This window comes from Haemaphysalis longicornis, unplaced genomic scaffold, assembly GCF_048455015.1.
Source record: "Haemaphysalis longicornis isolate Haplotype H1 unplaced genomic scaffold, Haemaphysalis longicornis Haplotype H1 scaffold_14, whole genome shotgun sequence".
Classification (NCBI taxonomy): domain Eukaryota; kingdom Metazoa; phylum Arthropoda; class Arachnida; order Ixodida; family Ixodidae; genus Haemaphysalis; species Haemaphysalis longicornis.
Window position 1 is genome coordinate 21,676,142 of NW_027526245.1, and position 13,506 is coordinate 21,689,647.

At 49.3% G+C, this 13,506-nt stretch overlaps 1 protein-coding gene across 7 annotated transcripts in view; it reads right to left on the bottom strand.

The window, feature by feature from the left end:
• The window catches only part of LOC144165193 (multidrug resistance-associated protein 1-like), a 333,102-nt gene that overhangs the window by 115,109 nt on the left and 204,487 nt on the right, over positions 1–13,506 (bottom strand). For all 7 annotated transcript variants that reach the window (XM_077695311.1, XM_077695307.1, XM_077695310.1 and 4 more), the window contains 4 exons: positions 12,513–12,659; positions 10,524–10,617; positions 8,694–8,905; positions 7,486–7,662 (listed from right to left, as the gene is read on the bottom strand). In XM_077695311.1, coding sequence (XP_077551437.1) covers positions 7,486–7,662; positions 8,694–8,905; positions 10,524–10,617; positions 12,513–12,659 — 630 coding nt within the window. The remainder of the gene's footprint in view (positions 1–7,485; positions 7,663–8,693; positions 8,906–10,523; positions 10,618–12,512; positions 12,660–13,506) is intronic.

Consider the following 13,506-nt stretch of genomic DNA (forward strand, 5'->3'; position numbering starts at 1 on the left):
GCCGACGCTTCCAGGAAGCCAAATGCCGCCGCATTGCCCACCAGTTTACTCGGCTGCCTCACACGGCGGCAACGTCGTCGTGTCAAGATGTGTCGGTGCCACCACGCACAACGCTGACGCCTAGCACGGAGGCCCAGACTGAGAGCCTGACGAAAATAGTACGCCGTGAGATCGAGGCTATGGCTCCAATTGCTCAGCACTGCGCGCACGACCGGAACGGCCCCACGATTTCTCTCATCCAAGCCGTCGTTAGAGACGAGATCACGTCCCTGGGCCTTCACTCAGTTTGTGCCTTGGGACGCCAGGATCCCTGCGACGGCTTCCGTACCCCTTCGCCCCGTACTGATGTCCCGCCGCGCTACGATGTTCTCCCGCGCTACCGACGACGCAGTCCTGGTGAATGGAGAACAGCCGATGACCGCCCCATCTGTTTCAACTGCCATCGCGTTGGACACGTCGCCCGTTATTGCCGCAGCAGCTGGTCGCCATTTAGCCGTCAACGGTTTCCCGAGAACAGCTACTCCGACGACTACCCTCGACGTTTTCCGCCACGTCCTCAGCAGCCCTTCGCACCCGAAAACACACGACGCAATCTATCTAGCCGCTCGCCGTCACCTCAGCGTCGCCAGTCGCGTTCGCCGCAGCCCCGCCGCCACCAGACTCCGCCGCCCACTTTCTCGGCCTCCCTCTCGGAAAACTAGCCAGTGCAGCTCCCGGAGGTGATGCTGCATTAACGACCCGGCCTGCAAATCCTCTGTTGACTTCGGTTTCAAGACCCAATTTGATAGATGTTCACGTTGACGGGGTTCGTGTTAGTGCTTTAGTCGACACAGGTGCCAATATTTCAGTCATGAGTTCGAACCTTCGCCGCACTCTTCGGAAAGTTATGACGCCCGCGATATGCCGTGCTGTACGAGTCGCCAACGGAGGAACGACCACCGTAGCCGGAATGTGTACCGCCCGCGTCGCAATTGCCGGACACGACATCCCTGTCTTGTTCGCCGTCTTGGAAACATGTCCTTACGACATAATATTCGGACTGGACTTTCTTACAGAACACGCCGCCCTCATTGACTGCGCCGCCGGGGTTTTACGTCTTGAGCTGCCCACAACACCCCTTGATGACATCACGCCCACTTACCGGCTTTGCGGCGCCGAACATGCTCGATTAGCTCCCAAGGCCATGACCTACGTGCGTTTATCGTCGTGCCCGCCAGTTCCAGATGGTGACTACCTTGTCTCGCCCGTCACCGATATACTCCTTGAACGCAACGTGACCCTTCCTTATACAGTCGTGACTGTCGCGAAGAACGAAATTGGCCTCCCATTTTTGAACTTCGGTTTCTCCACCCAAGTCCTTCCCCGTGGAATGTCGCTTGCTACACTGATCCCCTTGGCTGAATGCGAAGTTTCCGTGGTGACAACTGACGACTCTGAATCCTCTACGGATAGCCAACGGGACATTTCACGAACTACCGCTGATTTTATGGACATGATAGCGTCGGACCTTCCACCTCCGGAAGCCCATCAGCTCCGTTGTCTCCTAGCGTCATATCGGGACATTTTCGACTTGGACAACCGTCCGTTGGGCCAGACTTCCCATGTGACACATCGCATAAACACTGGTGATGCGACCCCTATCCGCCGACGTCCATATCGTGTCTCCCACGCCGAACGTACCGTCATTCAGCAGGAAGTCGAGAAGATGTTGCGGAAAGATGTTATTGAGCAGTCTTCTAGTCCATGGGCGTCTCCAGTCGTGCTGGTCAAAAAGAAAGACGGCTCATGGCGATTCTGTGTTGATTACAGACATTTAAACAAAATAACCAAGAAGGACGTTTATCCACTTCCTCGAATTGACGACGCCCTCGACTGCTTGCATGGCGCGTCGTATTTCTCGTCCATTGACCTGAGATCAGGGTACTGGCAAATTGCAGTCGACGCCATGGACCGCGAAAAGACCGCTTTTGTAACCCCAGACGGACTGTACCAATTTAAGGTCATGCCGTTCGGGCTCTGCAATGCGCCAGCCACATTCGAAAGGATGATGGACTCTCTTCTCCAGGGATTTAAATGGACGACATGCTTATGCTACCTGGATGACGTTATCGTCTTTTCTCCCACGTTTGAGACACACTTGCATCGCCTTTCCGACATCCTGGCAGTTTTTCGAACAGCTGGACTTCAGCTAAATTCGTCAAAGTGCCACTTCGGTTGTCGCCAAATAAAGATCCTTGGGCACCTCGTCGACGCTACCTGATCCAGACAAAATACGAGCCGTAAAAGACTTCCCTGCTCCTCGATCGGTGAAAGAAGTTCGAAGCTTTGTGGGGCTCTGCTCCTACTTTCGGCGCTTCGTCAAGAACTTCGCTGAAATTGCCAGGCCCCTCACGGATCTGCTTCGGCACGATAACCCGTTTTCCTGGGGCCCTGAGCAAGCTTCCGCTTTTTCGACACTCGTCAATCATCTCACTAATCCACCTATTCTGGCGCACTTTGACCCTTCCGCTCCGACCGAAGTCCACACGGACGCGAGTGGACACGGCATAGGTGCTGTACTGGTTCAGAAACGCGCCGGCCTCGAACGAGTGATAGCGTATGCCAGTCGCCTTTTGTCACCTTCCGAGAGGAACTACTCGATCACCGAGCGCGAATGCCTGGCTCTTGTATGGGCCGTGAACAAATTCCGCCCATATTTATACGGAAGGCCTTTTTCTGCGGTAACTGACCACCATGCCCTATGCTGGCTTGCTTCCTTGAAAGATCCCACTGGTCGTCTCGGTCGCTGGGCTTTACGCCTTCAGGAGTTTGACTACTCCGTGGCCTACAAGTCTGGTAGGCTCCACAGCGACGCCGACTGCCTGTCGCGTCAACCAGTCGACCAACCTGATACAGCTGACAACGACCTTGATTCTTGTGTCCTTGCACTAACTGACTTTCTCAACATCGCCGACCACCAGCGTCGCGACCAATCATTGCAGTCGATCATTGCACGTCTCACCACCATGCCGTCAGACCCTGCATTGAACGCGTTTTTGCTCCGCGACGGCGTGCTGTTCCGCCGGAACTTTCGCGAAGATGGCCCTGACGATCTTCTCGTTGTTCCTGAACACCTCCGATCTGACGTCCTCCATCAGCTGCACGACGGGCCGACGGCTGGCCACCTTGGCGTCGCACGAACTTACGACCGTGTACGTAAGCGATTTTACTGGCCCGGACTCTACCGATCAGTCCGCCGCTACGTAACGGCATGTGACCTGTGCCAGCGTCGGAAAACCCCTTCTTTGGGCCCAGCCGGACTGCTCCAACCGATAGAGATTCCTTCCGAACCTTTCTTTCGGGTCGGTTTGGACCTGCTCGGCCCTTTTCCTCTCTCTCGTTCGGGAAATCGCTGGATCGCTGTTGCGACCGATTACGCGACCCGCTACGCTATTACGCGTGCTCTCCCCACCAGTTGTGCCACCGACGTTGCTGATTTCTTGCTTCACAACGTCATCCTACAACACGGTGCTCCCCGTCAGCTCCTTACCGACCGTGGCCGGTACTTCCTGTCTCGGGTTGTTCACGACCTCCTCCGCTCTTGCCACACGAAGCACAAGCTGACCACCGCCTACCATCCCCAGACTAATGGCTTGACGGAAAGGCTTAACAAGACCATCACCGACATGCTCGCGATGTACGTTTCCGCGGACCATCTGGATTGGGACGTCACTTTGCCGTATGTTACATTCGCATACAACTCATCCCGCCATGACACCGCCGGTTATTCACCGTTCTTTCTTCTCTACGGCCGTGAACCCTCTCTTCCCTTAGATACCCTACTTCCTGATGCGACACCTCTGACGACCGAATATGCCCGCGATGCTGTCGCTCACGCTGATGTCGCCCGCCAGGTTGCCCGTGCCAAGCTCGCGGCTTCCCAGTCTTCCCAGAAACACCGCTATGACGAGCAACACCGCACCGCCCACTTTACGCCCGGCTCCTTGGTTCTTGTCAGCACCCCTTGCCGCCGCATTGGTCTCTCCGAGAAACTGCTGCCTCGCTTCAAAGGCCCCTATCGGATTAAGCGTATGGTCACACCTGTGACGTACGAAATTGTTCCCGCCGCTCCTTCCTCACCGTCACTGGACCCATCAGCTCAACTCGTCCACGTCGGCCGCCTCAAGGCGTATTACTCAGCGGCCCCACCTGTTCCCTGACCCTCGATTTCAATAAGCACCGAGACGGCGCTTCTCCGCCGGAGGGGGGTCATGTCACGGCCCTCTGGACATTTCACATGGCAATGCACTGGATCACCTGGTGGTCAATCCATCGTACATTTCATCTATGGGTACGTGCCGCATCAGTGGGTCGCGCAAGGCAAGCCGAAGCGAAGACGAAGAGGTCGCGCAGAGACAGACTGGCTCGAGCTACGCTGGTATCCTCGGCTTCGGACTATACGCCTCATTCTTTGAAAATAGATCGCTTTTAAGCACAGCGTGTAAATAGCCCGCATCTGCCTCGTAACAATATATATATAGTAAGGAAATGAGGGGCTCGTTGAGGAAATACAGAAACATAGGTCGGCAGTCTACAACGCCAAAGCAGGCATAGGGGTGTTGTTAGGCTCTATTTTTCACTACGGTTAATGAAGTTAAGATTTTTTTACTATAAGGAAGAAAGAAAGAAAGAAAAACACGCCCCCAGAGTGGGGACCGAACCCACGCCTTTCGATTAGATCTCGAATGCCTTACCAATTCGGCTATCTGGGCGACTGTGTTCTCCTTCACTTTCTGGGCTATTTATATTTACTAGAAGTGTATCTGACGCTTGAGGGTGGTAGCCAGCGCCACTCTGACTACACGGGGAGAAGGGGACCTTCTTTTCAACCCCCTGGGCGTGACTCAAACGTCTACAGCCTGTCATGAGTGGGTAACTGGCGGGAAGCCCTCTTATGCTACCTAGGCATCAAGGCTGCCAGAACCGAGACCCTCGCTAGGCTTTCGCAGAATAATATAGTAAGGAAATGAGGGGCTCGTTGAGGAAATACAGAAACATAGGTCGGCAGTCTACAACGCCAAAGGAGGCATAGGGCTGTTGTTAGGCTCTATTTTTTCTACGGTTAATGAAGTTCAGATTTTTTTTTAATATACGGAAGAAAGAAAGAAAGAAAAACACGCGCCCAGAGTGGGGACCTAACCCACGCCTTTCGATTAGATCTCGAATGCCTTACCAGTTCGGCTATCTGGGCGACTGTGTTCTCCTTCACTTTCTGGGCTATTTATATTTACTAGAAGTGTATCTGACGCTTGAGGGTGGTAGCCAGCGCCACTCTGACTACACGGGGAGAAGGGGACCTTCTTTTCAACCCCTGAACCCCCGGGGCGTGACTGAAACGTCTACAGCCTGTCATGAGCGGGTAACTGGCGGGAAGGCCTCTTATGCTACCTAGGCATCAAGGCTGCCAGAACCGAGACCCTCGCTAGGCTTTTGCAGAATAATATAGTAAGGAAATGAGGGGCTCGTTGAGGAAATACAGAAACATAGGTCGGCAGTCTACAACGCGAAAGGAGGCATAGGCATATATATATATATATATATATATATATATATATATATATATATATATATATATATATATATATATATATATATATATATATATATATATATATATATATATATATATATATATATATATATATATATATATATATAAATATATATATATATATATATGCGTATGTGTGCGCGTGCGCGGTGTGTGTGTGTGTGTGTGTGTGTGTTGCCTATTTTGTCCAAATTTGATGCAGTAGGTTTAATTTCTCCTGGGATTTGTGCTTCCGATCAGTACCGCGTTTCAGAACCTGTCCAACTATTCTACAGTCTGCACTAAAACCCTAAGGCGAATGTAAAAGTTTAGTGACAGAACTAAAGTTAATAATTTTTTTCCGGTGAAGCAGCTTACCGTATGCAACCGTACAAACGTGTTTAGAAGCCTGCTACAGGCTTGACCACGAGCTTTATTCGAAGTTAGAGAAGGTTGCGTGCCAAAATAGACGCCGTGATAATACCAAAAGTAGGCCCCTAACTGTTGGTTGCAAGTGGAAATAGCTAATTAAGTATACTTTAAAACCGACTAACGTGTGGTCTTCATCCTTGTTTTTGTTCGTAAAATACCTAATCATTCCCATGGCTTAAAAAAATTCGTGGGGGCACTTGTCTTATTAAGCACTTCAAAGCCGAAAACGTGGCGATGCCTATTGATTTTTTCGTTGCAACATTGTATTTGTACTTGTTTCATCGCTTCCGTTTCTTGACTTTGACAGGCTTCTTTCATGCTACATTGTGTTGGTGCCTCTTTCTTCGCTTTTGTTTGTTCTAGTTGCGACAGGAATGACGTCACAAGCAGACTGGTACATTCGGCAGCTCCCCTAAAATCAGGGCTCCACGCGGCTGGAGTGTAGATTTACTAATTACGTGCCACTAACGTTTAGGCGTTATCCGGCGCGCGCTATTCTATAACTTTCCCGTTTCCGATTTGTTTGTGACTTTTGTGACGGGGGCACATAACCCCTCAAAGCTCGCTGTTACTGCCAATGTCCCATGGGTGTATGTGCCACACAGAAAAGAACTGCAACCTTATATCCACCTTGGCAACGCTCGGAGGCACCACAGTGGACAGAGACTGGGCTGCTACTTTCCGAACCCGACTTCAAATTCCGTGGTATCACACGTTACTTTTTACAGCGGCGACCGTTTACTTCAAAAACTACGCTTTGTGCCAGAGTGGGGACTTAAGGCTGTCGCCTCTAGCAATCACTTTTAACCTTCTACGATCTTCTTGGGTAATGTCAATAACATCATGAAAGAGGGCTGCTGCTTTTAAAGCCTAAGTGCAGATATATTCACCTTGTCATACTGTTGTTTTGTACATGGTAACGGTGAAAAAGGTCTAGTTAGGTTCATGCCAGTATCTATCATTGTTACCAAAGCTGTGGTTGACCAATTTCCTCAATGTTTCACATACACTGTTGTAAAGAGTGCGGTGTCGGTTGGAGGAGTTTTCGCGAAGAAATAAAGCACCGAATGTGCTGTTTTGATACATCGTTCTAGTCCTGCTAGTGACTAAAAAAACCAAGGAACGTGAGAGCAGTGTTTCCAACGAGGCAAGTTGTGCACATCAGTATCAAAATATAGAATAGTGAATGGCCTTTATTTACCGAGTATTTACCGAGGCAAACGTCTAATCATATCTTGCATAAAAGGCAGCGGCAACACAAAACATAAGACGCACGTTTTGTGCGATGTCCTACGCATGTAATGAACTTGAGTTTCTTGAATTTTCCACAGCCATCGCTGCGCACCTTTTAATTAAAAGGCAGTTTGTGCCCGTTTCAGAAATTAGTACTTCTAGAGTCGACACCTGTGCAATAAGTGAGAACTCCTAATGCGTTACGCCCAATCAATGGCTCCCTGCCGCGTGGGGGCTGTCCGAACACTTACCCTTTCTCCGACCTCAGTGAGGTCTCCCGCAGGAAAGCAGGCCACGTCACTCAACAGTTTGCAGGCATCCAGGACCCAACTGTAGCGATGGTGATCAAGAGGCTTGCCAAATAGGATATTGTCCCGAATTGACATGTTATAAATACAGGCAGTCTGTGGCACACATGCTAGAGTACCCTGCGAGAAACCAAACTCGTTGACTGAAGACACCAAAGATAGATACTTTTTGGGAGAGCGTCTAGCACTTTTGAGGGCAGTAACCTATGAAATACAGTTTTTTGGTATTGTAGATAACCGTCCGGGTGTGGAACATAACTTTCCCGGCAATGAAAGTGGTTTCGTTGGACAGTTTACTAGGAAGTATCATAATGCGCTCATTCCAAAGCAAGTTTTTCTGAAAAAAAAAAGCCCAAAAGCTCTTGCGGGCAATTTCAACCACATCTACGCACAAAATACAGAAAGTAAAGCATACATATAGCTGCCTTATATAATGCCTGAAGCAAAGCCGCAAGAACTTTCATAATGCAGGAAGCTCGCCAAATAACGTTGTCTTGGTGTTCTGACCAGATGGATGTTACTAACCTTACAACACCCCAAAAAACAATAATGGAGCCGGTTTCTTTAGGGTGAAATTCTTCTGGCGTTCAGTTTTTTACGTTCGGACAAATTTTTGGCAAGTCGGCGGAACGGCCAGCAGACTGAATATGTTGGTTTGTCAGCAAACCTGAAGTTAGCCCGGTGAAGCTACCCCAAAATGACGTCGTGTGTGACACAAAACGTAATCGAGTCGGCGAAGAGGCTGAAGAAATAAAAACATCCCCTTCGAAAAAATTTTCGTTGTAAATAAGATCACGTAAACGGACGCATAGTGGTCGACACGTGGTCTGGGCACTGCAGACGTTTTTGTGTTTAAGTGATCACAAAATGTTTACGGATCACTGTGCAAACAGCTCTGCGTCTATTCGGTTAATTATAGATTGCTCATTTTATGTAAAGTTTTCCCTGTGTTGTAAAAAGCAGTTTAGCATGTTTTTTGCTATCTTTATGTGCACTCATTGCATGTTATCACATGCTACGGGAGGTAAAGGAGTTTGTTGTATATATGTCGGGTTACCACATGATAGAAACACGTAACCTTAGTTTTGCTCTGCCAGGCATCGCATAACAGTGTTCATCTTGTAAAACGAGTCGCTGGAAGGAAAGCTTACTTTCGTCCTGCAGAGGCCGCAGAGAGACGTCATCTCGCCGCGTATAGCAGCCAGAAAAGCCGTCTTGCCGCTTCCCACGAACCCGGTGACGCCAATCAAAGATCCCGGCTTCGCAGAGAGCGTTACGTCACGCAGAATATCAGTGCACTCCGTTTCGGCGGCTTCCGGGGAGCTCCACGCAAAGGTGCAGCCCTCCATAACAACAGAACCGTCTGTAATAAAAGACATGAAAGCTCTGCAAATAAATCGTGTTGAGGGACCGCAATTCTGTAATGACGAAAAAACATATACTAATATAGTGTGGTGATTGGAACGAGTTTTGTGGAGAATAGCCGGTGGTGCGGCTCTTGATGGGAGATGCAATTTCTGATTTGGTGGACGCATTTCAAAATAACAAAGATATATGGCCAGCTAAGCTGTAAATGTCATGTGGTACCTCGACCTGCTCAGAGAGATGGACCAGAGAGCGCCATTGGAGGGTTGGACAAACGCACGTTTATTTTACACGATGATAACACTAACAACCAAGCAAAACAAAACCAAACCAAACAAAAGAATTCATACGCCTAAATTCCTATACCAAGACAACAATACACGACGACGACGAAGACGAAGCTACGCTGAGTCAATCGCGACCTTCTCTCTGTGTGAATTTTCTTATTAGACTTGCGTCGAACGAATTAGTGGCAATGTGGTGTTTAGGCGTTTAAACATGCTCCCGGTGACGGGTGCAGCTGAACGTCTGCCCCACTTCATTGCGGCTTTTCGCCTCGAGGCGCTGCTTTCTTTCTCCACGTTCTCTATCGAAGCGTGCGTCCAGGGGGTTCGGCTATGCAAGTTCAAAGTCCAAATTTTCTTTTTGTTTGCGAGATTCATCCTCCAATAATTCAAACGCCTACTCCTTGTTCAAACCTAAAATTTTCCCCAGGGTTGACAACTTTCCCAAGTCCACTCCCCCACCTTGCAAGACACATGACTGGGCCTGATTGAAATATTTTGACTTAGGATATATGAATCCAGGCTCGCCAATCATTTTTGTCACGTGGGGTCTCGACATGTTCAGAGACATGGACCTGGGAAAGCCGTTGGCAGGTTGGCCAAAGCGCATAGCCCTTTAAGCACAGTAACAACCAAGCAACACAAAACCGAACGAGAAAACTCTTCGCCAAAAATTACTAAGCCAAGGAAACAACAATACACAACAAATTGTGTAATTGTGTGAACGAACGAACGAAGACACGAACGGGCGGAAGAACGAAGGCGCGAACGAACGAGCGAAGTAACGGACGGATGAACGAGCGAATGAACGCACGTTACTATGGGTGCCTTTATAGGGATTACTAAGGCCTCTAGTGAAGTGCCCACACCACCGGGAGGGCCTTCGCTCTAAAATGTTTCTGTATTTCATTAAACTTACAGCCAAGCACTGCAGAAGCAACGGCCACGAAAGCTCAGGTCACGGCGCGGTGGCAAAGCGCCGCAGTACACTTTGCGCCCCCTGAAAATAAAACGCCTCAGCGCGTACTTTCCAAAGACTTCTAAGTCAATGTTTCAGTATGGCAATAGATATGCCGCTAAAATGGAAGCATCCTTGTGGATATCAGGATGGAAACATTCTTCTGGATGCCGAGTATAGTGCCGTTCTTAAGACTAGGAGTGCAATAACAAGGATACAATGACAATGCTGCCATGCTTGCTGCACACGTACATTTAATCAACCTGAGGGTTGCACTTGAAGATTTGCAAGAGCAGCTTCCGCATATGACACTGCTTCCTCACACAGCGATGTTTCTGAGAAAGCTCGGGAATTAAGGCATGCATTAAACTTACTTTCTAACTGATCTTGGTCACTGGCAATTTTCTTATCCAGATTTTTTTCAGGTTCTGTGCACACACGTGCAATCCGCTTGACCCCAAATGCGGCCTGGAGAAAAAGAAAAAAAGAAATTACCAATAGAAATTTGACCTTTGACATAGCCGTGAAGCATAGCAGAAGCGCCTCAAAAAGAAAGTTGCACACAGTTCAACTCGAGGAGAGCGTAGAGCACAACACTCCTATTGCATAAAATGGGCGACTGACGCCGTTCAGACATTCGCACTGCTTTAGACATGTTATAACTATTTCATTTGGACGGCTGAAGATAGCCACTATCGTTTACAACTGCCTTCCTTCGGCTACTCTAACTGCTAACAGGGCCGCCTTCTTTTCTGTGCTGGACCCAAACTAATTAGGTATAACAGTCCCAACCCTCGCTTCAAGCGATCGCCGCGGCGCCACTCACCAGGCCCATTCACCGCAACTTCGGCGCCCTTTTCCCGAGACCCGATTATGCTCGACGCCATTCGGAAAACAGGGCAACGCCGGTTGTAGAGGTGAAGTTGCGTTATATACCCCGTCAGAAAACTCTCTCTGTATCCTTCCGAAGAGACACAACTTGCTTAAGATGCAAATTTTGACTTTGTACCGATTACGGCATTAGTGCACACTGGCGCTCACGTTTCACGAAGTTCTCACCTTCGCCGCCGTCCATTTAAGATGCAGCCCGGGTACGTGTTCTGCCAGTCACGGATAGACGTATGTCTGCTGTTGCCGGCTTGTGCTCGGCTCGAGTTAGAATTTGTGACCGCTGAATGGCTGTACTGTTTACCGATCTAACCACGTGCCGGCATGACTCGATAATCAGCCTAGATTCTCTCCCCGAACAGGAGCTATCATATTTTAGCGCAGCAGGAGTTCGCCGCTCGAGATCCCTGTCGCTGCAGCAGCTACCGATGGGACCGGGACTCGCTTCCGCCAAACTAAGCATGTTCGCTTGCCCCCGCACACATTGACCTACGTCCGCACGTCAGCTTGCCCTCCACCCACCCCCATGTGCCGGACAGCGACAACGTCGTATCTCGAATCTCTCATATCCTCATCACGCGACACGTCACCCTTCCGCACACAAGTGTGACAATGACTAAAAACTACGTGAATCCCCTCTTCCTTAACACCGGGTTTTCTCCCGAACATCTTTGCTGAAAATCTCGTTGGCGGTTTGGTTTTCATTAGTGTACATCCATGTTTCTTGCATAAGTTTTGACGCACTTGCAGTTCTTGCTACCTGCGTGCCGCAATTCGACGAATTTACGTGCACGGTTACCCTAAATCTGTCTCCGACACGTGGCCAAGGGGTATGACATATTTTTGGCGTTCTGAAGAGGCAGATGATTCCAGCGACCTACGTTTGGGCCAGGCTACGACCGTAAAGCATCGTGTTCACATTTACGACGCCAGCCTGGTTCACACGAGACCGCATAGCGTTTCTAAAAATGAGCGCCGAATAATGAAGTGGACAAAATGCAAGCAAAGGCACTATCGTCAGGCCATGGGCCTTACTCAACGAATACAACAACTGCCTTCTGTACAGCTTCTCGCTCTCTGTCACCCTAGCAAACGGCACGCATCTTCAGGACCTATTTTAAAAAGTAATCAAATTGAAAAAATTAAAAGACAAGCTGAAACCCTAAATTCATAATCAACTTGAAGACGCACTTAAACTAGTTAAAATTTGGAAATGCAAGTCAAAAGATAGAAGGACATAAGCATAAAGGTCGCAAAAAGAAGAACTTTCACATCTCGTGTCTTGCTTTACAAATAATGAACCGGCTGGATGCCACAAGTTGTAAATATATTGCTTTCTCAAAAGTTTCAATTCATTCATAGTTCCGCGTGAGTTCTTTCATGCGATGTCTTTCCGGGTAATTTGACAACCCAAGAAACTGGTGCGCCAAAGCTCTTTCAAAGCGCTCCAACGGCGGCGGAACCAGGTGACTCACCAAGATGACACCTCTGACGTAAAGAATTACACTTGTTGTGGTTGGGTCCGCAAGCGAGAGCGCGTATATGCAAGAAAAGGTAAGCGAAGCTGTCAAGGTGTTCTCGGGATAAAAGAAGGCCTGTGATCCGAATAGTACCATGGTCATCTGAAAATGGGGAGAAAAGGCACGCTCAGCTTTGCGCCTAGTTCACTTGAAAACTCTAGAACAAAAACATCTTGCCGTGATGAGCATCTGTGGAAAACTGGAAAAATAGAGGCAGATGCTTCGACTGAAGCCACGAGTTTTTTTATGCCTTATTCGAATTTTGTGCCGAGGGAATTTTTTTGACAAGTATGACATGCAATTGAAAGGCATGGAGGTCAGGACGACATAGAAAAACAACAACAACAAAGAAAAAAGAGACTCTTAGGATCTGTTTTTATATTCCCTGCAATTGTTGTAAGTTTCATTGTAAACTCATGCTCCGGGCTGTGTCCCTCCTTCCCTTGTTGTCGTTGTCCGCCGTCCGCCCTCTACTACGCATGCGCGTCTCTTCAGCCCCGTCAGCGTTTGGGATGAGGTCAGCGCAGTCCACTATAAAAAAGACATCCCCCTCGCGAGGGGCACGATCAAATGCACAGCATTTCCGAGGGGGTGCGCCGGCAAGTCGTATCTCTCGATCGCGGGACCCGTGTCGCCATCTTTTGGAGGCGCGGGACAACTTGTGGCGCTTTCGAAACAAACGAGAAATGAGTGAAGTATATAAGGCGCGTTCGGTGCATCGAAATCTGTGTCGGTTTCGTGGTTCGGTCGGTAGTGCGCCGGGCACCTTGCGTTCCGCCCGCGGCGTCATGGGTTCGAAACCGGGCGCCGGAAACTGTGATTTCTTTCATAGTGTAGTGGCCTGGCTGCGGACTACAAGGCGCGCCTGCGGACTACAAGGCGCGCCTGCGGACTACGACAGGGCGCGCATGCGGACTACGACAAGGCGCGCATGCGGACTACGACAAGG